The 27,824-nt window shown below is 47.3% G+C and overlaps 1 protein-coding gene across 7 annotated transcripts in view; it reads right to left on the bottom strand.

Annotated features, from left to right (window-relative positions):
• DCTN4-p62 (dynactin subunit 4) overlaps positions 1 to 27,824 on the bottom strand; it is a 446,441-nt gene that overhangs the window by 90,813 nt on the left and 327,804 nt on the right. For all 7 annotated transcript variants that reach the window (XM_075678493.1, XM_075678497.1, XM_075678495.1 and 4 more), the window contains exon 10: positions 23,437 to 23,535. In XM_075678493.1, the coding sequence (XP_075534608.1) occupies positions 23,437 to 23,535 (99 nt within the window). The remainder of the gene's footprint in view (positions 1 to 23,436; positions 23,536 to 27,824) is intronic.

Below are 27,824 nucleotides of genomic sequence, written 5' to 3'. Positions count from 1 at the left end.
AGGCGAAATAGCGGATCTGCAATCTTGGAAAAATTTTCAATGAAGCGTCGATAATATGCACACAAGCCCAATAATCGTCTCACACTTTTCTTATCGGTTGGAGCGGGAAAAGCTGCTACGGCAACAGTCTTCTCGGGATCGGGCCGAACACCTGCCGCGCTTACGACGTGACCAAGGAATTTCAGTTCCCCGTAACCGAAATGGCATTTCGCTGGTTTGAGTCTAAGGTCAGCCGATCGAATGGCTTCGAGTAAATTCCGAAGGCGTCGAAGGTGCTCGTCAAAAGTTTCCGCAAAGACAACGCCATCATCGAGATAGACGAGGCAGCTTTTCCATTTGAGGTCAGCGAGAACGGTATCCATCATTCGCTGGAATGTGGCTGGAGCGGAACAGAGGCCGAAAGGGAGTACTCTAAAGTCGTAAAGGCCGTCGGGAGTTACGAAAGCAGTTTTCTCGCGGTCACGCTCATCTACTTCAATTTGCCAGTAGCCACTTTTCAGATAGATAGAGGAGAAATACTTCGCGTGCCTCAGCCTGTCCAGAGAATCGTCGACACGAGGCAACGGGTACACGTCTTTCTTTGTGACGCTGTTTAGCTTCCGGTAGTCTACACAAAATCGAAGCCTGCCATCTTTCTTTTTAACAGGAACGACTGGCGATGACCAGGGACAGCATGAAGGCTGGATTACGCCGTCTTGGAGCATTTCCTTCACCGGCGTTTGAATAGCATGTCGTTCGCTCGGGGAAACACAATAAGGCTGTTGCCGTATGGGGGGCACGTCGTCATAGGTGATGATACGGTGTTTCGTAATCGATGTTTGACGTACCTTCGACGACCGTGCAAAGCAAGAGTGGAACTCAAGCAACAGCTCGCGCAGGGGTTGTCTGTTCTCTTCAGGAAGCGTTGGACTAATGTCGACGTTGCGCAGAGGTGCTTCAGCGGTGCCGATTGCCTCGGAAACAAAGCACTCAGTGACATCGGCAATCGGGTCGGCGTAGGCGATGACAGTACCGGGGAAAAGGTGCCGGTGTTCGTAGCTGAAGTTGGTGACAAGAACCTCACAATGGCCATCGTGGAGATCGACAACGCTTCTTGCTACGCAACACCATGAGAAAGCAGGAGAGAGCGATTGCTTTCTACGACCGCTTCACCGTGTATGAGCTTGTCACATGCCACTTGAACCACGACGCTTGCACGCGGTGGTAACGTGACAGCGTCATCGATGACACGAAGAGATGCTCGAGGGTGGATGGTGTTGGTCGTAGCTGTGGCGCTCTTTGTCGAGAAAGTGACGAGGCGTTGTCGAATGTTGATGATAGCGCCGTGCTCCCTGAGAAAGTCCATGCCGATAATTAGGTCTCGAGAACACTGAAGGAGAATGCTCAAACTGGCAACAAACCTAGAGCCGCGAATCTGTATTCGTGCCGTGCACATGCCGAGTGGTATGACGATGTGCCCGCCAGCTGTACGAACTGGCGTTTGATTCCAAGGCGTGGTCACTTTCTTCAGAAGGGTGGCCAGTTTTTCGCTGATTATAGAATAATCCGCTCCTGTGTCCACTAAAGCAGTCAATTCACGACCGTCAAGCAGTACAGGAATGTCTAAAGAAATTCTTCCGTAATCAGCAGGTACTGTCGTCGTCGATGTATCGTCGGTTCGCGTACGCGTCAGTAGGGGTCCTGGAGCACGTCCAGACTGAGCGGCCTCGCCCCCAAAGGTCGCTGTGGTTAGTTTTCCCGTCGTGGGCTGGGTGACCGACCCTGCACAACGCTTGCATACGTACGGCGAGTCGGAGAAAACCGCCGCGGCGAAGGGGAGCGTGACTGGTGTCGAGCTGATGGAGATCCGCGCTGCTGGGCAACGTATTCTTCAATTTCAGGAGGACGCTGGCCGAACCTAGGTCGCGGCGAGTTCGCTGAGAATCCGCGTAGTCCGAGTTCTCGATAGGAGCACTGTCAGTAGACATGCCCAGATTCGCCACAGTGAAAGCAAAGGGGACGGCGATCAGGCGCCCGCCACACGTCTGATTTCCTCGGGGCCTGTCGGTAGTGCTGGTAATACGAGGCAGCTTGGACGGGCTCTAGCATGGCCGGGCGCGCGGCGCGAAGCAGGGAGGGAGGTGGGGCAGGTTGCCTCAAGGCTTGCGAATATGACATATGTGGGCTGTCATTTCTTAGCGGTCGAGCCTCTGTGTTGAAGGGTGGTTCTCTTAGCGCATGCTGGACTTCGTCACGGAGAACGCTGGACAAGGAGCTGAGCGTCGGTTGTGAAGGTACCGACAGTTTCTGGAGTTCTTCGCGGATCACGGAACGAATGAGCTCTCGAAAGAAATCGACGTGACCCCCGAGAGCTCCGAAGAAGTCCGTAGGTGAGGCAGTGTTCACTTGACGTTCGTATGATGGTGTCCGCTGGCGAAGAGTCTGCTCCATGGTGATGGCCTCGGAAAGAAATTTTGACACAGTCTTGGGAGGACTGCGCACGAGACCGCCGAACAGCTGCTCTTTCACTCCGCGCATCAGGTACCGCACCTTCTTCCGACATGCTGGGGTCGGCTCGTCGAAAGAGACGCGTCATGTCCTTGACGTACATTGCGACACCTTCGTTCGGCATTTGTATACGGGACTGGAGATCACGCTCAGCTCGCTCTCGGCGATCAGGGCTCGCATACGTCTCAAGAATCCGGCGTTTGAATTCTGCCCATGAAGTTAAGGCATCTGCACGGTTCTCGTACCAAACACGTGCGCTATCGTTAAGGCTGAAATAGACGTTTTTCAGTTTGTCTGCGTCATCCCACTTGTTGAACGCGGCAACACGTTCATAGTGCACCAGCCAATCTTCAACTTCCTCATGTATGGCGCCGTGGAAGGGATTCGGCATTCGCGGATTGAATAGCGTACAATGAATCGGCGTTGTGCCTTCCATATCGGTTGGGGTGGTCGGAGCTGCCATTTTCTCTGGGAGGAGTCCAAACTCAGGGGCTTGTCCACGGATCCTTCTGCTGGCGCGGTGTACAGGCTTAACCACCGTTACGGGGCTGGAGCTCCTGCTGCCCGGAGGGGTTTGGTGCATAGATTAGATTACCCCGCACCTGCACCAGTTTGTCACGCGCTAAGGCAAGAATAAGCAACAGTATCAGCAGCCAGACACGAAAATGTCAGACACAAGGAGGAGCGTTCACCAGCTGGCGCAAGATCCTTGACTTCGTCGTCTTCAATCAGCGTTTTTTCTGGGCACGCAACGCTGGCTCAGAACACCAGGTGGCAATATATCATAGGATTAACGCAGTGATTCGACGTTACACAAGGAAACTAAGAAGTGATTAATGGGCATCATTTTGTGCAAGCCTATCGGTCTTCACGCCAGTTACAAGGATATGGTGGGTCGTTAATAACCTTGCTGGAAACTTTCGACCAAACAAGCCGTTTGAAGCCCTAGCATTGAAGTTAGGTTGGACACTCGCTTGTCTTGCGAATGCCTTCGCTGAAATTTACTCTTCCGGCAGGTCAGCCGGCACAACCAACCCGCCTCCGCCGCTATCGTCGTCTCTAATGGATGCTCCTTTCACACTCAGAGAGCTGGAACTAGCTATGAGCAGCCTCCGATGTCGGTATGCGGTGGGACCTGACCTTATCAGTAATCAGATGCTGACTAACCTACCGGTTGAAAGACGACGTGATTTGCTGGCATTTTTAACCAAGTCTGGGCCAGTGGGGCTATCCCACATTTATGGAAAGTAGCATGGGTGGTACCGGTTCTGAAGCCTGGAAAGAATCCTGCAGCTCTGGACTCATACAGACCGGTATCACTGACCTCGTGTGCAGCGAAGCTACTGGAGAAGATGGCGTGCACAAGACTCGCTTGGTATGTCGAGCAGGGTCGAAAACTACCATCGTGCATGACTGGGTTTCGGCAGCGTCTAAGCGCTCAAGACAATGTGCTGCACCTGCTAAGCCTGTATCAGCTACCTCTGATGTCACCCTCAGACAGCCAATACGAGCGCTTAGAAGCCATCCACAGAAAAGGAATCCGACTTTGCCTTGGAGTCCCTCAGCCAGCGTCAAACAAAGAAAGTGCTCTACGAAGCTGAGTCACACCCTCTACGAGTTCAGGCTTCCCAGGCTCTCATGATCCAGCTACTACGATTGAGTGAGTCTACGCCCGGTAGAGCCCTCTTATGACGTATAGGTAACAGGCCGCGCTCACATTTTTATTCAGCATTGAGCACACTCCACGTATTAGGATTGCGCTGCTCGAGACAGAGGGAAATGATAGAAAATGATAGATGATAGAGAGATTGTGATTGGATCGACCTAAAAAACAGTTTAATACTTTCCGTAGAAGGATCGACATTTGGGCGAGTTGATACTGGTTGAGCATCTTGAAGGGGCAGCGCAATGAGACGAAGACAGAAGGCAGGAAAACACAGGACAGCGCTGAACTGACAACTAGCTTTATTCGAAGGCATACACAAACTTACGTACACAACCCATAGCCACGTGCTCTCCTATCGATGGCGTCATTATCAGTGCGAAGGAGAAAAAAAAACGCAATACCCTGTAATCTAATGCTACACTACGAGGCGGCTTAAAAATTCTAATTCACTTTCATGCAAATTTAACGATGGCGTGCTTACCCAACGCGACCTTTTTTTTCTGATATAGTAGGCCTCAATAATCTCCCTCGTGGTCTGATTTTTATGCGCGGAAAGTATTGTGGTGTTTTTATAGATTGGGGAGTGCACCCATGCTCAGAGCAATGCCGCGTAACATGCGAGTAGGCATTACCTGTTAGCGAGCGCCTATGCTCAGACAATCGAATATTCAGGCAACGACCTGTTTGACCGATATAGACGTGACCGCAGGAAAATGGAAGCTCGTAAACAACTCCCATTCTACAGTGCACAAACGGGGAAGTATGCTTAATAGTACAGCCTTTCTCAGCATGAGTGGAGGCAGCCTGGGCCAATTTCCTATCAATCTTACCACAAAGTTTGATCATCTTGTTAGGGGCAGAAAAAACAACCTTTACAACAAACCTGCCTGCTACATTCCTGAGGCTGTGAGATACTTTATGCACACAGGGAATTACAACCAGTTTTTTGTTCTTGTCGGCAGGCTCTGCATTGTTCCTAGCATGCCGTCGAATAAAGCTAGTTGTGAGTTCAGCGCTGCCCTGTGTGTTCCTGCCTTCTGTCTTCGTGTTATTGCGCTGCCCCTTCAAGATGCTTAGTACTTTCCATTGCTTTTTGACATCATTACCGGCAAACTTAATTCCATTTTACTAATAAGTCGTTTTAGCTTGTTTAAGTAGTTTTCCTAGTAAGTTAGAATACTTATTATACCTTTAATGAAGTGCAGTGTTAAATGTTTTTTGTTTTTCTGTAAAGGTTATTTTTTTCCGTAAGCAATTTAGCAAAATGGTGGATAACGATGGGTTACAAGGAGATGAAAACGTCTTTTACAATTCATTACTACCGTGGAAATTGAAATAGCATTAGAAATAATTTCTTAAAATGTGTTATAGGCAGCTTCACGGTTACCACATGCCATTATGCAAAATAGAAGTGAGGCGTGCAGACAGGACACAAGAGTAGAGAACTGGACAACACGAACGCCGGTACTGAAGGGGGCACTGAGGCGAAAAAAGGAGGAGGCACAATGGTAACACCACGTGTCAATCGGGTAAACGTGCCGGCCTACGTGAGAGATAACTGTTAAGGTACTTAATCTATTCCTTATGTAAAGTAATCGAAGGCTGACTCACTCTTTTTTTTGCTATTACTGCTTTCTGTAATCACGTCCGTCCCTCTCGAAACCGACTTCTTTAGGCGCTCAGCCACAGTGGCCACCGCTACACTAGGATACCCTGCTTCTAATAGACGCCGGACCTGCGCATTAAAACTGGCGCTCATTTTGTGCATGCACAATCTGGTGAAGGAAGACTTAAGGCACGACATGGCAATTCCGTTTTTTACTAATTTAGAATGCTTGGATTGAAAGTTTAGTAACGGCTTCGAAGATCTTGGGGAGTACTGCCAACAAACATGATTTTGTTCGAAGATCAAGGAAATGTCAAGAAACTGAATTACGCGTCGCTGAGGAAATTCCTTGGTAAACTTTAATCCTCCCCCATAAAGTTTAAATTGCTCACTTACTGAGGTAGCAGCGGAATCGAATTCTTCCCTATTACAGAAAATCAGGTAATCATCAACGTACCGAAATATCTTGATAACACTATCACCTAAGGCTTTCTCTAAGCATTTGTCAACCTTACTCAGGTAAATGTTGCCAAGAATAGGGGCAACCTTTGAGCCAATACAAATGCCTGATTTCTGCAGAAAAACGCCATCTCTCCACCCAATAAGCGTCGACTTCAAGTACATTGAAAGAATTTCTAGAAAAGCTCCCGTGGAAACACCGCATCTGTCAATAAAAGCCGACTCTTGCACTTGTTCTTTAATGCACTCATTTACGGAATTTAGCAACCCGTCATGCGGCAAGGAATAATACAGGTCTTCGATATCCATACTAAAAGCAGTACAATCACCAGGATTTTCCTCTCTGAAATACTGAACTAGTGCCTGAGAATTACGCAGGCAAAAGGGGTCTGAAAAAACTAGAGAAGCTAGGCAGTTCTGAAGGTAACTAGCGACACAGACCTGCCACGTCCCTTTCTCTGACACTATAGCACGAAAAGGAATTTCTTGTTTATGGGTCTTGGCCGAGAAAAAAAGTTCTAAAGTGAGGGATTTAGCTTTCTTGACATTACAGACAAGCCTATCAAGATTATGTCTTGACAAGAGGTCAACCGCACGTTGCTTAACTACCGAAGGCTTGAGTTTTACTGGCTGCAAATTCTTTTCTATGGCTGAAATCGCTTTTTCTGAGAACATGTCATCTAGCATAATTACGAAAAAACCGTCCTTGTCAGATATTACTGGTCTAAGTTTATGCTCCACAAGGTAATCAACTAACGGTCGGACAGGGTCAGGCGTCTTAAAATGAGAATCTGATTGTTTAATGCTAGCAATGCAATCCGAAATACAGCGTGAGCGTTCTTCCGGGACGAGCCTGGTTATGCAGCGCGGTATGCTTAAAACGTCAACGGGTTTTACGTTAGGCTTAAAACAGTGTTTAGGACCTAAAGCAAGGGTTCTTCTATGGTTATCCAAAAAAAAAAAAAACAGTCTGCTTATTTAACAAGTAGAGGCTCAGGCTATCTGTTGGAATAGTGATACGTGTGTTAGTGCCCCTTCGGTTGACTTGTTAGATAAGAAGATGGCTTTTTGGATGGTTAAAATTTGGATGATGTAGCGCCACTGTGCATGGGTTAAATAGGAGGGTGTTTCCTGAAAATCAACTTGTTGAAGTTAGTGCATTGTGGCGTCATCTCCCTTCTGTCTTTGTTCGTTGGTGCTAAATATGCTTTCCAAGTCAGTTTCAACACGCCCAACAAATTGTAATGCTCAATATCTCTGTTAGAAAGCGAATTTTAATATCTTCTCAGCACATGCATCAATCCCAAGTAGTGCCTTTTGTTGCTTGTTTTGGCTTCCCTACCTCTTGATGTGTTCAACTGTAGTCTTTAGACCTTGTCATGTTCATGTGCTGCACGTATTTGCAATCACTTATATATATGTTGATGGCTTCAATAAAGGTTTAGTTGAGAGTTAGCGCTCGTCCTGTTTTCTAGTCTGTGTATGTGTCACTTGGCGCTAAAATCGAAGAATATGTTACCCTACCACCTCACCCAACTTCCTATCCTTTTACAGCTAATTTTCCCTGGTAGAAGCACAAATTCCCAGAGTTCTCCCCGAGTATTTCCAGACTACTCAAGATCCCTGAAAATTCCCAGTTTTCTTGGTTTTCCCGGTTGGTAGACACCCTGCTTGATCGCAGCAAAGTGATAGTTGGGTTCAGAAAGCTACATTGAAATGTCCAAACTTTCTAGCCTCCTTGCGCTTGTAGAAGGCGAGCCAACAAAGGAAAGTAATGGGTTTTATTGAACAAGACAAAAAGGCATATGGTAGCAGCAACTACTTGTACCCCCCCCCCCATATTATATTGCTGTCTGAATAAAAAAGTTGCAGGTGCTGTGTACCTGCAAACATGAGTTTTAATGCAGTATATCTGAAAGAAATTGTTTCCTTTTTACTTCTTTTGTGCTTCAAGCATTCAACTCACAACTCGAGTGTTCATTCTGCAGAAGTGACTAGTGCAAAAGTGGGCACGGGACACTAAAAAGGCGACAAGGACAAGCACAAACTTCCAAGTGGTGTTTATTACAAAAAGGTATGTACATATACTCTCGTGCACTTGATGATAATCAGTTACAATCCTGCAGGTGAACATGGTCATAATAAATAAACAAAAGAGCACAAAGGCCGCGCCAATGCCAGACGCGGCCTGCCACATACAGGCCCCAGGAATGCAAATTCTTTAGCAGTCAATGCTATGGATGGTTTGCTAACGCAGTTGCTTTCTGCGATAGGCGCTGCCTCAGTGATGAGTCTAGCGTTTCCTTGCACGTTGCTTGCTATTAGAGTAAAGCCTCGTTAATTCGAACTCGGTTAATTCGACATCCCAGATCATTCGAAGGTTTTCTGCACTTCCGTATTTTCCAATGTAAATTCGACCGGATAATTCGAACCACCGGCCTAAACCAACCCGGTTAATTCGAAGATTTGGGGTTCGTTGTGGTAATTCCCGATTCTCATTTCACCGCAAACCCGACAAAACAACGGGCATTTGGAGCCGTGAGGCGATGCCACATAGCAATAGCGATTATTTACAGACGAAGTGCCTGACCCGTAGTACTGCTAGCACAAAAATCAGTCCACAGTACGCCCCCTGTACTGCCGAAGCGCAAGCCGCAGAGGAGAAGACATGCTTCATTGCAACGCAGCGGGCATACCGGTTTTTGTCACATGCTGTCGTTCCCCCCTCCGCGCGCTCCTCGCAGTCACAGCGGTCGCAGCGTCAGCGCGTGTTGCATGCGTCTGCCATTGGCTGCCGTTTGCCCATTCTCTCTCCGCGCCTGTGGCGACGTGTGTGAGTGCGACGCCGATCCGCGCCATTTCTTTGTGTGCGGTGGTTAGGGGTGTTGCAGCTAGTGTGGTGTTCTTTTCTTTTTCTGAACTGTGCAGAAGTGCCAGTAAAAGAAGATCCCAAAGTATAAGACTTTAACGCTGCAACAGAAGTTCGGCAGCTTGACCGCAAGTTCGCGGCCACAGGCAGGAATGCACTCTTCGTTGTTGATAATTGCCCGGCGCATGGTGACATCCCACACCTGAAAGCTATCAGGATGGTATTTTTTTCTCCGAACAGCACGTCGATCTCGCAGCCAATGGACCAAGGCGTCATTCCCCACACAAGGTAGATTTACCACCACCACCTGCTCAAGCGCATGCTCCTTTGCTATGACAACGGCAAGTGGTACTCCATCGACCTCCTCGGGGCCAATGTCTTATTGTGTATGCATGGAAGTAAGTGGAATCCACTTTGATCATGCGGTGTTTCGAACACGCTGGCTTCTCGAAGGAAAGCACCGTCGATGCTGATGCTGACTATTAATGTGCACTTGATGAAGAAGGAGGCGAGTATTACGACCGCATCAATGCAACCTGCGCAGAGGATAGCGTATCCGGTGCAGTCGGATTCGCCGAGTATCTGAACTTTGAAAATGACCAACAAACATGCTACTCAAGACTTGGAGGTGAAGCTACCGCTGATGCGATGACGTGCGATGACAGCGACGACGACGGTAAGAAGCCCTCCCGAGCACTTGCTCTCGAGGAAGTTATCGGATCGCTGAGCATTATCCGCAGCTTCGTTGAGTGCCACGGCGTAAATTCTCAAATGCTGCACGCAGTTGGCCAACTCAAAAACATGACCCTAGGAGCTTCGAACTACAGGACGCGGCAAACCAGCATCTCTGATTACTTTAAGTAATCCAAAGGTCAACGAATAAAGGTAGCGCATTCCTGCAGCGAAATTATTTGCCTGGGTTGCATTTTTTGCGTGTTTGGTTCATTTGAAAACCCGCTTAATAAGATTTCTTGCAGTCCCGATGACTTCGAATTAACGAGGTTTTATTGTATTTTTGTTTTTTCAAAGAGCAGATGACATTTGCATTGGCAGCAACGGATCCCAAGGAAACCCTCTCTCCCTTTTTGAACTTTATGTTCCTGTAGTCTACCGTTTATGCACCTTCCCGTTTGTCCCACGTAACGCTGCGCAAATACCAACTAACCCGGTCTGACACCCTGCTTCAGTTCATTCCTAGTTCATTGGGCTTTGTTGTGTTAATCTTGATGGAATACCAACTAGCCCGGTCTCACACCCTGCTTAATTCTGCACTTGAGTGCGAGGCCTATGCAGTGCACCAGTGCCAAGTGCCCAGGCTACAAAAGAACAGCTTTTCTGTTTTTGAATTGTGAAAAGGTCATGTGGCTATATGCACAGAGTGCGCCAACGAATGAAGCCACTGGTGGTGGCCTTGCTAAGTGCACTCGGGAAAAGAGGCAGCCGTATGCCGTATTTTTCTGTGCCCTTGCTTGTGCTTCTCCATTTGATTCACATGTTCAGAGTGAACTGAATTATGCAGCACGTGTTGCACATGTGGGGTGGTCAGAGCTTCAAGGCATGTCGAAAAACAATGGTACCACGGTGAGGTTATCAAATACCACCAACAACTAGCTGGCAACATAGTTAATCATTCCCTTCGAGGCTTCATGAGCAGGATGCTATGGCAACAATAATTTGATGGGAGATTTACTGTTCTCACGCTTTCTTTTGTCATCTCAGTGTTTGTTGCACTCAATAATGTTTACACAGGTAAGGCGATGACGTTGATCACAGCCTACCGATGTTTGGTTCCATTTGTCCGCAGTGCAGCATACGGTTTAAAGGCTTCGGTTTCGAATGCTGCTTGCCACTTCACCATGCTGCTCTATCTAGGGTGCACGACTGTATGAGTGCTTCGTGTTGTATGTTAAAGCTGCTGAGACTTGCAAGGACTGATTTTGCTGCACCAGCCATCACCCAGTTCATGTTTGGCTCTCCTTTATGCGTAGCTTCATGCATGATGAACTGTTACTAGTTGTTTCATGCAGAACTGTTGTGGATTTTTTTTAAGTACGAGGTCTTTGCCTTACCTCGTTTGTTAAATATTGCTGTGTTTTAGCTGCAGGTTCCATTTTTTTAAATGAAGGGCTATTTTCAGTGGTTGCTAACTTTTTCAAAGAAATTTCGCCATTTGAATAACTTGTGTAGATTTATGAGTGATCTTTGTGTACATTTGCAGCCCTATTATTTGAACTTTATCACAGCGTGGATCACGCACCCTGTAGAACCTGAACATCACATCACATCACTTTATTTTCCTTAAGGACCCCTTTTGGGGTGTTACTTAAGGGGTTACAAGATGCAGGCATTTACAGAAGTCGAAAATGTGGATGGACAGATTATGGCAGCGATATGGTGAGGAAGGCCGTTCCAGTCAGTTGCCGTTCGTGAAAGAAATGAGTTCATGAAGGTAGTAGTACGGGCTCGTGGACGCAAAACTTGAAGAGGGTGACCGATGCGATGGGATCTGCGTGGTGGGGGTGCGCAGATGTGTGGTTCTTGTCTTTGGTGCGAATAAAAAAACTTGTGATACAAAACAAGACTGGCGATGCGACGGCAAGCAGAAAGATCAGACAAACCTGATTGTAATTTTAGAGATGATATGCTAACGTCGTATGAGTATGAAGAGTGAATAAATCTGGTAGCTCGGTTTTGTACAGCTTCGATGGCATTTGTTAAATATGCTTGATGAGGGTTCCAGGTGGGCGACGCGTATTCCAGTTTAGTTCTGATAAGTGAGATGTATGCTTGTAGTGTGACGTATTGAGGGGCTTCCCGCAGGTGACGTTTTAAGAAACCCAATGTTTTAGTGGCTGATGATATTAGGTTAGTTACGTGCAGTCGCCAAGATAAGTAATCAGAAACGGTGATACCTAAGTATTTGTAAGACTAGACGAGTTCAACAGGGGAGTCAGAAACGGTATATTAAAAAAACAACAGGGTTGCGACGGCGGTGAGAAGACATGTACTACATTTGTTAAGGTTGAGTGCCATCATCCTCTGCGAACACCAGTTTAGCACGTGCTTTAGATTTGCCTGAAGGGATTCTTGGTCAGAAGGGTTAGTTACCGAACGATAAATAATGCAATCACCTGCGAACAAGCGGATATGACAAGATACGCGCTGGGGTAAGTTGTTAATGTAAATGAGGAATAACAAGGGACCGAGGACCGAACCCTGCGGGACGCCGGAGGTGACTGGAAGTGGGTTGGAGGATTGGTTATTAATGAAGACAGACTGAGAGCGATGCGCGACGAATTCGTTAATCCACGCGATGATGTTTGGGTGTAGGTTCAACTGGGAAAGTTTAAGAAGCAAGCGTTGGCGAGGTACCTTATCGAACACATTAGCGGAGACTAAGGAGATGGCGTGAGTTTGTAGATTAATATCAAGGTTGGCGTGAATGTCATGAAGAAAAACGGCTAGTTGAGTCTCGTACGAAAAACCCTTACGAAAACGATGCAGTGACGGATGGAAGAAGTTATTGGAATCTAAGAATTGCATGATTTGGGAGTAAATGACGTGTTCCATGATTTTGAAGGGAATACTTGTTAATGAAATAGGTCGATAATTAAGAGGTGTTAGGATCGGCCTGCAGCTATTTCAGCCCGCTGCAGGTGCGTCGATCAATCCGGGGTGGCGGCGCCCTTCGGAGAACGAGCGAGGACGACGACGCTAACCGACCATGCGCCGCGTTTGGAGGATCGGTGACGACGACAGGGCTGGCCACGTTTGGCGCCCTGTGCATTGTTGGTTAATTTGCCAGGTCGTCATGGTCTCTCTGCGGCACGGGGAGCCGCCTTGGCAAAAGGGTGCTTTGCGGTACGGGGGCCCCAGGATTCGTCACAGTCTGCCGACACACGAGGCGACCAAGGAGAAAGGCAGCTCTGGAATGTAGAGGCGCCGAATGGGTTCGGACGGGACCACCTGACCACGCGGACGCAGGACAATGGATAACACGATGGCCGCGCTGCAAAGGTCATCTGCCTTCGGAGGGGGCACTGACACTCGTGTGTGCGTGTGCGTATGTGTAAACCGTACCGCGGAGAGGCGGCTGGTCTACGGTGACGTCGAACGATGACGTCGAACGGAGTGCTTATAAGCAGCGATTGTCGGCTGCTAGAGTGTGCTCGTCGTCGTGCTCTGTGCTCGAAATGTACTCGTGAGCTGTGTGCTGGTTGTCGTGCTCGAAATGTACTCGTGAGCTGTGTGCTCCGTTGCTGTATGTTCGTCTTGCGGGCTCCATCTGGGAGTCACGCTAGACTGTCGATATATCTCATGTTCAACTGTAAATAATGTAAATAAACCCTGTTCACTAGTTCCTCCCAAGTTCATCTCTACTACCTTCAACTCCTTCAAATGGCGGCAGCGGCGAGATCGTCCGACAACTCCTACATCTGGTTGACAGCGGTGGGATTGTCCGACGAATCTAATAGAGGTGAATCAGTATTACCTGTTTTGTGCACGGGAACGACCTTCCCCACTTTCCAGTCGTCTGGAATGGTTCCTTCGGAGAGTGATTGTGAAAACAATAAACAGAAAATACTGGAACAAGCTGGGTTAGCGTTTTTCAAAATTTTTGGATTGATGTCATCTATGAACGAATGTCATCTATCATCTATAACTTCTTGAAGCTGTTTCTGAGGCAGTTCTTTGTCATATTCAGATGAAATTGACAAGCAAGATGAGGAGGGCAGTACATTGGCAACGAGGCTTAAAAATCCACTCTGCTTCTTCGTGTCGGCTCTCGTTACCCGGGGTGCAGTATGATCACTGCACTGTGCTTGCAAATTGGACTGATTTTACAACCAATGTTGTGTTGATACCATCATCAGACTGTCTACACATAGTGACAAAGGAAACATTGGCAATAGCATGGTGCTCATCATCTAGGCTCATGCCTTCTTCTGTGACGTCATATCATGTGGGACTCCAAGCAGCTTTAAAACAAGATGCACCGTAAGATGTTCCGGGTCAGCTAGACAGCAGTGCATTGCCAATGATGCTTCAAAACCCACTCTGCTCCTTGGTGTCGACTCTCATTAACATCATCGGGCCGTCTGCACGTAGCTGCGAGGGCGACATCGGCAATAGCATGGTGCTCATCATCTGCACTTGTGCCTTTATATGTGAGGTTGCACGACGTGGTACTCCGAGCTCCTTTAAAACAAGATGCACCGCAATTTGTTTCCTGTCCGTTAGGCAGGAGTGCATTGGGAACAATGCTTCAATACCCAATCTGCTCCATCGTGTTTGCTCTTGTTACCCTGGGTGCAGTATGATCATTGCACTGTGTTTGCAAATCAGACATATTTCATGGCCAATGTTGCGTTCACAACCTCATCAGGCAGTCTGCACGTAGCGGCGAGGGTAACATTGGCAATAGTACAGTGGTCATCGTCTGCAATTGTGCCTTCTGTGACGTCGCATCACTTAAGAGGAAGCTTTAGTTCGGGCCCAACTCCGACGCGGCCTATTCAAATACATGTAAAACGCAAAAAAAAACGTTTTTCTAAGGTAACCCCTAGACCCATTTTAATGAAATTTGTTTCATTGGAGAGTGAATGTTAAATGCTAGTGACTGTTGGAAGCGAAATTTCGATTTAGGGCCCGAATTTTGTTAAAAAGATTTTCAAATATTCGACCGTCTGAAAAAAATAGAAGCACGAAGTTTACAAATTCATAGCTCTGCATCAAGAACAGATATCGTGGTTCTGTAAACAGCATCCATTAGATAATTCAAAGCGGACAAATTCTACATGTCCTTTTAAATCTTACGTGAATTTGTTGCGTTGGTTACAAGGGTTCTACAAAAGCTGCATTTCTATAATACTGAATTTTTTATAATCATGTGTAACATATCAATTTTGTCCGCTTTAGATGTACTATTAGATGCCATTCAAATAATTGTATTATCCTTTTTCGTTGTTCAGTGACGGAGTTGTCAACTTGATAGTTTCGTTTTTTAAAAATGTTCGATTTTGCCGATTTTTAATAAAAAATTTACGACCCAACTCAATAATTCGAAAACCAACAGTCACTAAATTTTAAGTTTTCCTTTTAAATGCAACAAACCTCTTCAACTTTGGTGCAGTGGTTGCCGAGAAAAACTAATTCTCCTTTAACATGTATTTAGATAGGAGCACTCGAGCTAAAGCTTGCTCTTGAGACTCCAAGAGGCCTTAAAACAAGATGCACTGCAAGTTGTTCACTGTCGGCTATGAAGGAGTGCTTGAGGAACAATGCTTCCATACCCACTCTGCTCCATCGTGTCAGCTCTCGTTACTCTGGGCGCAGTATGGTCATTGCACTGTGCTTGCAAATCGAATGGAGTTCAAGGCCAATCTTGAGTTGACAATATCACCGGGCCATCTTCACGTAGCAGCGAGGGCAACATCGGCAATAGTACGGTGCCCATCATCTGCACTTGTGCCTTCTTCTGTGATGTCGCATCATGTGGGACTCCGAGCGGCTTTAAAAAACAAAATCCATTGTAAGTTGTTCCCTGTTGGCTAGGCAGGAGTGCATCGGGAACAATGCTTGAAAATGCACTCTGCTCCTTCGTGTCTGCTCTCAATATCCTGGTTGCAGTGTGATCATTGCACTGTGCGTGCAAATTGGATGGATTTCATGGCAAATGTGTTGACAACATCATCGCGCTGTCTGTACGTAGTGGCGACGGTAACATCAGCAATAGCATGGTGCCCATCATCTGCACGTGTGCCTTTTTCTGTGACGTCGCATCCCTTGAGACTCCCAGTAGCTCAGCAGTGCTGGTTAATTCTTACCCACCCACTATATTGCAGAGACTTACGTTGAATTCCAATGGTAGATCGCGAGCGCTCGGCCGGATCACGAACAGAGCGCGTCGCTCCGAGTAAGGTCGCTCTCATCTGCTCACACCATATCTGTGAAGGGAAAGCGTGCGCTCCCGCGGGGGCATTTAGTACAGGAAAATCAAGTGAGAGGGCGCTAGAATAGAGAGAGGAACAAGCGCTTGGAAGCGCAACCCACCACCCCATTTCACTGTCCGTATCAATAGAATCATCACTCGACTTGGAAACTGTACTGTCTGAGTCGAAGCTGTCTAGGGACGCGAACAAAATCGCACGGCGCGAAGCGGCGTCCACGTTTCCCTTGTCGTCCATAGCTGCCCGCGACCGGAAACAGGCCACCGTGACAGTAAGCAGAGGCGGGTGAAGGAAATACGACACGAGGACTTCCGGTCAAATTTGCCGATTTCGGCGGAGCAAATATTTTTGCTCCACGGAGCAATCCGGGATCAACGGCTGGTCCCAATCTGCCATTGGAACACACAGCTCACGCTCCCATTCTGCCATTGGAATAGGATAGCTCCATACAGAGCAGAAAAACTTGATCTGGATCTGCCATTGGAATTCAACATTAGTCAACACGAGTTTATAAAAGTAAACTATTTATTAAGCGAAAGCCTTAGACGAAAAATCTGATGTCCAGTGTAATGGCACTGAAATTCATAAGGAGTCGAACACTCAACCTTTGGTGGGAGTCAGACTCTCCACCTTTGGAGGGCGCGAACTCCCATCTTTGGTGTTAATTAAGGCAAAGTTAAGGCATTCGAACCTATGACCTTCGGCAGGAGTTGCACCCTCAACCTTTAGTGGGACCAAAATGCGATGGAGAAACTGCCCCATCAATGGGAGACCACTGTGTGTAGCTTGATCAAGGGAGGCCACAAGCAGTATTCGAAGACAGTGGCACACAACAGAGAAATTTTTCGAGTGCCTTCGTCGCACAAGGGACAGAGCAATCTTGAGTTCTGGACACAACTTCGCCCTTTCATAAATAGTTTATTTTTATAAGCCCGCGTTGACTAAAGTCGCTGCATTTCAGGCGGAGGTGCGGGGTACGATTCCGAGCGCCACATATGGAAGACAGCGCAGTCGCAACCTTCAGCAATTGGAACATGTGGAACTGATGCCAGTGCAACAACGGGCCAGTCATCGTCATGGTGGTCATAGTCGTCACGTGGTGGTTTCCCACTGGTGGGGCAGCTCCTCGGTGGGAGCATTGTGAAACATAGTTCCAGCGCGCAATTGAACAAGGACGAGGAGAGAAAGACAACACGAACGCCGGACTTCAACTGAGTTTTATTCATGGGAAACAGGGCATTATGTGCACAAGGGGAGGGGGTGGGGGACTGCTAGTGCGCAGGACCACTAAAAAATATATCCTTGGTCTAGGCAAAGGTCATCAGAGGTGTCAAAACAAAAATAAAAACTAATCACTCAGTACAATCTTGTTCATCTCCCGCCCTACCTAGCTGATTCGACACCCGTTTGCCCTGAGATAATCAAGTTCTTTTGTCCCGAGTGCAACAGGAGGAGCACTGACACAGTAATCGTTTTCATTGGAGATACAACACGCTTCAAATATTTCCCGGTGTTTCTGATCGCTATATTTGCGCAACACGCGTGTTCGCTCGAAAAACGCCTTGCATGCTGGCTTGTGCGAGCAACGGCGTATGTGGTCGGCTAAATGACCAGCGCCACTTAGTGATGTAGCATTCCTGCGATGCTCTAGCAAGCGTTCATTCAGACAGCGCCCGGTTTGGCCAATATAGCATTTCCCACAGGCGAGGGGAATACTGTACACAACGCCGACGTCACATTCAACGAGGGCTTTGGTGTGCTTTATTTTGCAGGCTGGCTTCTTCTGGGATTCGTTTACTAGGCGACACATTCGTCCCAGCTTTTCCGGTGCTGAAAACACAACACGCACCCCGCACCTGTCGCCAACCTTCTTGAGGCGGCGAGGAACCTGGTGCCGATAGGGCACTACGACAGGGCGCTTTTGCGGGCGTGCGTCTTTTATCAGCCTGCGCCTCCCACCAGCCTTTGCCTCGCGAATCTGGCTCTCTACCACCGAGGCCACGATTTCTCCGTGGAACCCAGCCTTCTCCAGACGCCTTAGCTGGGCGTCGACGCTGTCACGAACTTGATGTTCGCATGACTTGTCTAGAGCAGAGCGGATGCAGTTTTTTGCTATAGCTCTTTTTACGAGCTTGGAGTGGGCCGATTGATAATTCAGAATTGTTTTTTTCGACCGTGGCTTGTACTGGCCAGCACACGCGCGCTCCATGATAAATCAGACACAAGTCGAGGTACTGGATGCGACCATCTTGCGGCAGTTCGTGCGTGAACCTCATTCCAAAGGCGTTACTAGCAAAAATATCGAGAATGTTGCTTATACTATTGCCTTTATCCTGAGCATCAGTCGTATTCATTACCACGAGGTAATCGCCGACATATCTAAAAACTTTCTGCACGCCTGCGTTGTAAAGGGACGCTTGAATGCGCTTGTCAATACTTGCTAAAAAAATATCGCTTAAAAGTGGTGCTAGGCAAGAGCCGATGCACACTCCTTCTCTTTAGATAAAACAGCTGTCATTAAAAGTGATAATGGTAGATGAGAGATAAAAGGAAATTAGCTCTAAAAAATTGTCGGTTGATAACCAAGTCATGTTTCCAAAACATGACTGCGCATAGAATGTAAGGGTTTTTTGCAAACAGAACATGTATGATGTACGTGAAAAAGCTGTATATATGTATGGGTCCCTTGCTCGAAATAAAGATTGTTGCAAGTTAGCGCCTGTGTGTGTCACGTCTCACTTTCGTCCTTGTCTTTTTTTAACGCGCTATAAGCCTCACGATGTCTTACCAACAAGCCCAACTCACTGCTTTACAGCAAGAACAGGGGTTACAGAGTTATCAGGCGTAAAGACAGAGTGGAAGTACGCGTCAAAAGAAGAAGCTATTGTCTGTGAATCAGAAACTACAACATTACCTTGACTTCCATTGCCTTTCAATAATATTACAGCTATTTTTCCCTGATAGAAGCAGAAATCCCCTGTGTTTTCCCCGAGTCTTTTCAGACTATTTAAAATCGCTGAAAATTCCCAGTTTTTCCTGTTGGTTGACACCATGCTTAATGACCTCATAAAATGTGGGTGCTACATAAAGGGTGCGGTATACAAAGAATGAAGAAAATATTACTAAAGGTCACAAAATACATAAGTGGTCAGTTACTGCAGTTAAAAGTGACAATGGGTAGGTTATCGCGATAATGTGTCGCAATCATGTTGCTAATTTGGATGAATTTGTAGACAGAAGCAGATGGAATACCCTGATACTGTGCAGCTTACCGAAACAAGACAGTGAGACTGAATAGCTTCATGAAAATATTAGAAAATGATCTGTCCATGAATAAGCTAGGCACTCAGTATAGACCGTTTTTTCGTAGGCGCCGCCATATTGCGAACGCAGTGGCGCCGCCTATGAGCAGCGCCATACTGGCTTGGGTGAAAGCGGTCTTTTGCATGGCAGGTATACGCTTGGCGGCAGTTTCTGGCGTTTGTTTTCGCGGTCGTGCGGTCTGTTTAGTATGACGTGCGTCTTCTACGTAGTAAATGGTTCTGTGAGACGTGCTGAAGTGGTTTAAGGCATCAGGCCGGAATTTCTGCTGGCGTTGAGGTGGACAGAACACGCAGCGCGATGTGTGCGCGCATATTCGAGTCTGCAATCAGCCTCGGAGATGAATTGTGTATTTCTGAATGTTCCAGTCACTAATGTGACCTTAGTGCAGTATTATCCTCTGTTTCTAAGTTGCGGAAACATACGCGACGATCATAACAGCGTGATCGTGGGTACCGTTCTGCTACGATAGGAGCTGTGATGTTATACTTTGGCAAGCGTTCAAACTGTTCGCTGCAGGTTACATTGCGTGACTACTTGGTTCGATGGGTGAGGTTTCCGCACCTGAATAAAATAGTTTTGGCAAGTGATAGCAGCATACCTTACAGTCTGAATTACGCTTGTCCAGCAAAGGGACTGTTTACGAACTGCGCGAGCGTCCTAAGCAGTGGTAAGTGCTGGATTACATATATCTTTGTTCTATATACCGCATGGTCCAAGCATACCGCATCAGCGGTTATATATTTATAAACGTTGTGCGGCGCGACTATGCGAGGCCCTATTGCGGCGTTAGCCCGTTTTCTCTTGCTTTTTCGAGAAAGAGGATTATAACCGAATTTATTTTTCGGTTGTGTTTGTTCCGTTCACTACGACGCACTCACACGCATTACGGAAATTTTGTCCTCAGAAATAGGCATCGCATTCTTTTTATCCGATCCTTCATATATTATGGCTGTATGCAGGCAAAAAAGGCAATGCCGAAGCGCACAGCTTACATATGTACCGTGCTGGTTCACAAACCGCAGTGATCGCTGTGTTGAGCAGCGCCATCGGCCTCATGCAGGAAGGCTAGCGTAGACATATGGTAATTTGAAGCCTACTAGACTTGAAATGCGCGAGAACGATGCCGGTGCATCACAAATATTTGATTGCGCCTGCCGCTTAGATGTTTCGTGGTTGCCTTAGGTTGGCCGTGCACGAGCACGTGCTCTTATGTTTATGCTTTGCTCCCTACGCCAAGCGATCAGATATTGAGCAGATTTACCATTTCATGCTGCTAATACAGAGACACCGGGTTTCTTTGTTGAATTCAAACCGATATAAGTAAAATAGTTCACAACACATACACACACCGCGACTGATAATGTGCGTACACCGCGGCTTATGAAACGCATCACATTTCTGCGCTCCCAAAAGATATTTCCGTCTACTGTAGTTACCGATGCACCGAAAGGCTTCCCTGACGACCTTATATGAACGGACACGGTGTAAATTTCACAAAATACCATCTAAAACATCTCAAAATCGCTCCGCAGCACGCGACAGCAATACTTTCAAGCAGCGCCGCGCCGGATCGCCCAAGCCAGAGAGGAGGAAAGGCTCTCCGCGCGCCCTATCCTCCTCGCCCGATGAAACGGTCTATAGCAATGGCATAGAAAGAGGTCACCAACTAGGAAAGAAAAGTGGGAAAAGCCGCCCAGCGATCATAAATTTCTCACTGTTCCGTCCCAATAAAGTGCCGCGCGCATTGGAGCATTGCTAACGTGAGCTCTATAAGAAGCGCGATCAATGCGAATAAAAGATTATTCTTCTTGGCACCACGCAAGTGTTCGGACTCCTCTGTCTCTGTTGCATTCGACACATAGGCTGCCAGGAGAAACTCGACGTTCTGGAGGCTTGTTCAAAGTTATAGGGGTATTACTCAAGTTTGTGCATGCGCACCTGACCCTTCTCTGGATCGCACAGCGCCAGCGGGGCAACAGTCGCTCGCTAGCACTTTCGTAGCAGCCCTAACAGTCAGAGCTGTGACCCATAACCTGCGGTTCGCAGTGAGTTGCGACCACGGCGGGTTCAGGCCAGGGGGACAGGGTGAGTCTCGGACTTAAGATGTTTATTCACCTTATAGTACAATACCAACTGGACAACAACAGCAAACACAAATACAAAACCACAGCGGCGGAGCGCTCCGCACGCCTGAGGCAAAAGAAACCGCACAATGTTGGAAACCACAAAAGAGGCTGATAAGAGTTCAGCTCACCCAGAGTGGATCCGCGCTCGGGCCCTGGGACGGTCAGTCGCTCACGAAGGCCGAGCGCAGCAGGGGGACGGCGTGCGGCGGTCTCAGCGGCTGAATTGAGATGCGGCCGGTCGCAAGCTCCTCAGCCGAAAGACAAAGATGCATCGGGGGATAGCGCTTGTCCCCCGAGCGGCGGAGAAGGAGTCTCCCCGGTTCCAAGAAAGGGAAAGGATGGAACAGGGTGCCTTGGGCCACGGCGTCGCTGCCAGGCGCGAAGAGCAGCGGGAGCGGCGAACGTGCCCTCTCCGTGCTACCCTCCGCGAGCGAGCACGTGATTATAGCGTGATAACTGCATGGCTGCTCCAGGGATGCGCGTGCGATCCCACAAAGTGGAATAATGCTTTCTGTAGCAGAGGGCTTCTCCCACAAAATTTATGGCATAAGGAAAAGCTATGCCCCCCCCCCCCCCAAAGTGTGAAATGGAAAAAAATAAACGTCGCCAAAGTCAACTTGGGTTCAGAAAGCTACATCCGGACAGTGTAATCTTTGGGTGGGATTAAGATGACGAGAAAGGCTGGAAACTTGGTAAAACAACATGACTGTAAAATAAACAGAGCGCCCTTCTTAGGGGACCTTTTCATATATGCACGCACATCGTCAGCGGCGGATGAGGGAAAGTTGGAGCGCTGGCTGTTGGAGACTCGCCTGTTTGCCTTGCCTGCAGAGTGCGAGCTACATGTGGCCCCGCGCTACATTCTTCCACAGTGCCCAGCTCCCTCGGCTGGTGGTTAGGTGCAAGGCATTGCAGAAGAAGGGAGCGCCGCAAACAGGCGAGTTTCTGGTGGTAGCAGTGGCCAGCGCTCTAACTTCCCATACTGCCTTGCGGCGACTGCTGACAGTGCAGGCGCATTTCTGGAAAGGTCCATTCCAAATATGAAGTGTCGCAGTGTCGTAAAAAACGCTATTCAGCTTGAGAGCTTGCTATCTTAAGTCGATCCCAATATAGCCGTACTTACAAAGACCTGGTTAAGCAATGAAATATTTGACAGCGAGTTTGTACCGAGGAACTACAGTGCTATGTAGACACCAGGATAGAAGAGGGGTAAGTACTGCCATGCTGTACAGAACTTCATTAAAGCTGCAGAGAATGCCTGACGTTTCAGACGTTGAAAGTATACTGACGCGCATACTTATCTTTTTTTCTGTGACCATGTTTCACCGGCTGTTAAAAGTTATTGCTTCAATGCGTCACTTAAGGATTAGAAGGACCTACCCTAACGACTCAGTACATCTGTACAAAATTGTCAAAATTGTTTCAGGGACCCTTTAAACAGAATGGCCTGTTTGGCCTTGGATGATTTTTTTTCATAACCTGAGCATCAGTGAACCTTCGCTTTCCTTGTTCCCTGCGGAGGCCACTTTCTTAGACTGTGAATAAAGCAGCAAGAGCTTGAAAACAAGTGGCTTTCGTGTTGCTTTTCTGTGCATGCACAGCCATGGTGTATAACTGTGGGTACCTGTACTGAATATGCTAAACAGTTGGTAGTGAGCACTTGTGTGCATAGAGAGGGTCCTTTTCTGAGTGTTTTGTTGTGTGCGAATGCGTGCATATACATGTGTGTTTTTGCATACCATCTATTTTAAGTGTTCTTTGACACTGTTACATAGCAAAAGTTGCATTCACTCCAAATTTCTCATATTTGAGAAACCCTACCAGAATTGATGACATGGGTTACGGCGTTACCATCTACAATGTTGTACCACTGATTCAGTTTCAATTCCAGAATCACAGTTAATGCACAACTATACTCTGCAAGCTGCAGCAGTGCTCACTTTTCCTACCTTGGCAGTGGTCCCTTCAACGGCTTGCTCAACTGGTAGTAGTGTCACATGAGTCACATGTGGCGTCGGATTGTGCAATGAGAGTTGCACGTAGCACTCCTGAAAATGCAAGAAACACAAAATACTCACATGGATAACTAAGAGAAATGGTGCTAGAAGGCAAGAATACAACACTACATTCCTTCTTACCCATGCCCCTTTTTTTTTAGTTGTCATGTATACTCATGCCGCACCTCAATGCATGTCAAGGTAAAAGCAAGCATAAAAGTAAGCAAATGTGTATCTGTCTCGAAAATGTTCGCTGCTGTATGTGCTACAAGGTGAAGCAAATAAAAAAAACTTTAGTGCATTTCACCTTACAATCATAGCAGAGCTGGAGCCAATTTTTCAAATTTTCCTTGGTCGCAGTACTTCGCACACTCTAAAAACAGCTGCACCCTTTGGGGTTTATATTTGCTACACAACAATAATCGTCATCTGTCTTGACCGCATTTTCTTTCTTTAACGCGGCGAGCCCAGTACTTTACAGTAACGAACGGCATACAAGTTATCAGCATGACATAGCATTCCCGACAGGAAAGTAACGAGCGCAGCGTTTTCAAGAAAGGAAATGGCGGCAACACAGATGACGATTATTGTTGCGTGGCAAATATACACTCCAAACGGTGTAAACTTTTCTTAGAGTGCAGCACACGATGCGCGAACTAAGGCACTTGGTAAACAAAATCGAGAAGTGTGGAGAGGCTGCATAGGCACAGCATGCAAATGCACATCACACACACAGAGTGATTTTGCGCAACAGACAACACTGTAATGCATTGGCACTGCACAAAAGCACGGAACAAGTCGAACTTCTTTTTAGTGGGCTATCAGATGTAAATGCTAAAGCTTGTAATACCATCTAAGTTGCACTGATGAATGCACACTGCTACATCATTACACAACTTCAATGGTGCAGCCAACAAAGTTTACTTAAGAAACTGGGCCTGACCCATAATATGAAGCATTCTATGGTTCTATAAACCTTCCTATGGGCATGAAGGTTGCAAAACGAACCTGCCTGGAAGTACACATTAAAAGCGTTTGCAATTTCAGTATGCATAGAAGGCCTCCTCAAATATGCATCTGTTGCAGTTTCTTTTATGTAATAATATGGGAAATATGGTGGTGCACGCTATCTGTTATGCTCCCTGATGAAAGAATGTACATTTCTGGTTGTATGGTGCATGCACTAGACTTTAGCTTGTGCGTTCCTTCAAATAAACTAGAGGACTGTGTTGGGTGCTCGGTCGACGAGTCATTGATATTTGCAATCACTACAGGTATTGATCCATTCGTGCGTCTTGAATAGCCCAAACTCCAAGTTACTTTGTCAATACTGTTGTACTTTGGCGGAAGCCGCCGAGGGACTATGAAGACAGTCATGGCCGCAACGGAACAAGACCGCCTCTTTATTCAGAGACATGTACATACACAGGTGACAACACTGAAGCCAATGACAGTGTGCATCATCATCATCATCAGCCTGGTTACGCCCACTGCAGGGCAAAGGCCTCTCTCATACTTCTTTAACAACCCCGGTCATGTACTAATTGTGGCCATGTCGTCCCTGCAAACTTCTTAATCCCATCCGCCCACCTAACTTTCTGCCGCCCCCTGCTACGCTTCCCTTTCCTTGGAATCCAGTCCGTAACCCTTAATTACCATCGGTTATCTTCCCTCCTCATTACATGTCCTGCCTATGCCCCCCATTTCTTTTTCTTGATTTCAACTCAGATGTCATTAACTCGCGTTTGTTCCCTCACCCAATCTGCTCTCTTCTTATCCCTTAACGTTACACCTATCATTCTTCTTTCCATAGCTCGTTGCGTCGTCCTCAATTTAAAGTCGAACCCTTTTCGTAAGCCTCCAGGTTTCTGCCCCGTAGGTGAGTACTGGTAAGACACAGCTATTATACACTTTTCTCTTGCGGGATAATGGCAACCTGCTGTTCATGATCTGAGAATGCCTGCCAAACGCACCCCAGCCCATTCTTATCCTTCTGAGTATTTCCGTCTCATGATCCGGATCCGCCGTCACTACCTGCCCTAAGTAGATGTACTCCCATACCACTTCCAGTGCCTCGTTCCCTATTGTAAATTGCTGTTCTCTGCCGAGACTGTTAAACATTACTTTAGTTTTCTGCAGATTAATTTTTAGACCCACTCTTCTGCTTTGCCTCTCCAGGTCAGTGAGCATGCATTGCTATTGGTCCCCTGAGTTACTAAGCAAGGCAATATCATCAGCGAATCGCAAGTTACTAAGGTATTGTCCATTGACTTTTATCCCCAATTCTTCCGAATCCAGGTCTCTGAATACCTCCTGTAAACACGCCTTGAATAGCATTGGAGAGATCGTATCTCACTGCCTGACGCCTTTCTTTATTGGGATTTTGTTGCTTTCTTTATGGAGGACTACGGTGGCTGTGGAGCCGCTATAGATATCTTTCAGTATTTTTACATACGGCTCGTCTACACCCTGGTTCCGTAATGCCTCCATGACTGCTGAGGTTTCGACAGAATCAAACTCTTTCTCGTAATCAATGAAATCAATGGCTGTGTGCAAGGGCAAACAAAAGCTGAAACTGATATACTACAATTACTGGGCAACAAGATACAGGAGTTGGCCTCTCCATAGTTTTCATCCTTGGGCATGATGAAGGTGCAAAGAATGTGTCGGTCAACCCTATGATTGAGCTGTCATTGCAACAAGAATGTTACACATCACCACCACCACCACCACCACCACCACCACCACCACCACCATCATCATCATAATCATCAACCTATCTTAAAGCGCCCCTCACTAGGTCTGGCCATGTTGAACTCACAAGCACAGAGCATACATTGCATGATAATGATCGTGCCTGCAGAATATTGCATCGCTACGCTACGCCGAAAGATCTGGAATTTCAAACCAAACGCCGTGTTTCCTTTTCCTCGCGGCCGCCACGCTCCAAGCCGGACAGTGACGTAGTCGTACCTCTGCGCCTACGTAGTCGTGCCCGCAGTGTGACGTCGCTGGTGATACGCGACTTCGAGAATTATTCAAGACATCTCTTATCTGTGCAATCTGTTGCTTGAATTGACGAATTGAAGTTTGGAGAAATAATAAAACACACAATCGGAATATCTGCATGTTTCGTGTTTTACTTCGCACTGAAGCATGAGATGTACTTCTGCTTCGTCTTCTTGTTCCCACAGTTGTGCGGTCACATGTGCAGGTACTGAAACTATGTCATTTTCTACCATTTTCCAGCGCGTTATCATGCTCTGTGATCCGCTTGTGCTGCCTCAGTGTTCGTGTAGCACCGAATTATACCACTAGTCATGTTTCCTTGTGCACAGAGCGCAAAATCATGCGCTGCGTGAACGAGACAACAACTTGCGCGCGACGCCGTCAGCGAAAGTGCGTAGCGCCGAAAAAAAAGCGAGGAAAAAAAATTAAGGCGCGGCCTGTGACGTATGCGTCACGCGATCCTCGAGGTCCAGTGTGGGAGAACGCAGGGAAGGAATTTCGCTTGCGTAGGCTAGACGGAGCGAGCGGAGAGAGCACGTTGCTTGGCAATGGAGCCTGCCTGCTGAAATCATGGGTTCATCATCATCATCGGCCTGGTTACGCCCACTGCAGGGCAAAGGCCTCTCCCATACTTCTCCAACAACCCCGGTCATGTACTCATTGTGGCCATGCCGTCCCTGCAAACTTCTTAATCTCATCCGCCCACCTAACTTTCTGCCGCCCCCTGCTACGCTTCCCTTCCCTTGGTATCCAGTCCGTAACCCTTAATGACCATCGGTTATCTTCCCTCCTCATTACATGTCCTGCCCATGCCCCCTTTCTTTTTCTTTATTTCAACTAAGATGTCATTAACTCGCGTTTGTTCCCTCACCCAATCTGCTCTTTTCTTATCCCTTAACGTTACACCTATCATTCTTCTTTCCATAGCTCGTTGCGTCGTCCTCAATTTGAGTAGAACCCTTTTCGTAAGCCTCCAGGTTTCTGCCCCGTAGGTGAGTACTGGTAAGACACAGCTATTATACACTTTTCTCTTGCGGGATAATGGCAACCTGCTGTTCATGATCTGAGAATGCCTGCCAAACGCACCCCAGCCCATTCTTATCCTTCTGAGTATTTCCGTCTCATGATCCGGATCCGCCGTCACTACCTGCCCTAAGTAGATGTACTCCCATACCACTTCCAGTGCCTCGTTCCCTATTGTAAATTGCTGTTCTCTGCCGAGACTGTTAAACATTACTTTAGTTTTCTGCAGATTAATTTTTAGACCCACTCTTCTGCTTTGCCTCTCCAGGTCAGTGAGCATGCATTGCTATTGGTCCCCTGAGTTACTA

The sequence above is a fragment of the Dermacentor variabilis genome, unplaced genomic scaffold (assembly GCF_050947875.1).
Source record: "Dermacentor variabilis isolate Ectoservices unplaced genomic scaffold, ASM5094787v1 scaffold_24, whole genome shotgun sequence".
In the NCBI taxonomy this organism is placed as follows: Eukaryota; Metazoa; Arthropoda; class Arachnida; order Ixodida; family Ixodidae; genus Dermacentor; species Dermacentor variabilis.
This window is presented reverse-complemented; position numbering and strand designations above follow the sequence as displayed.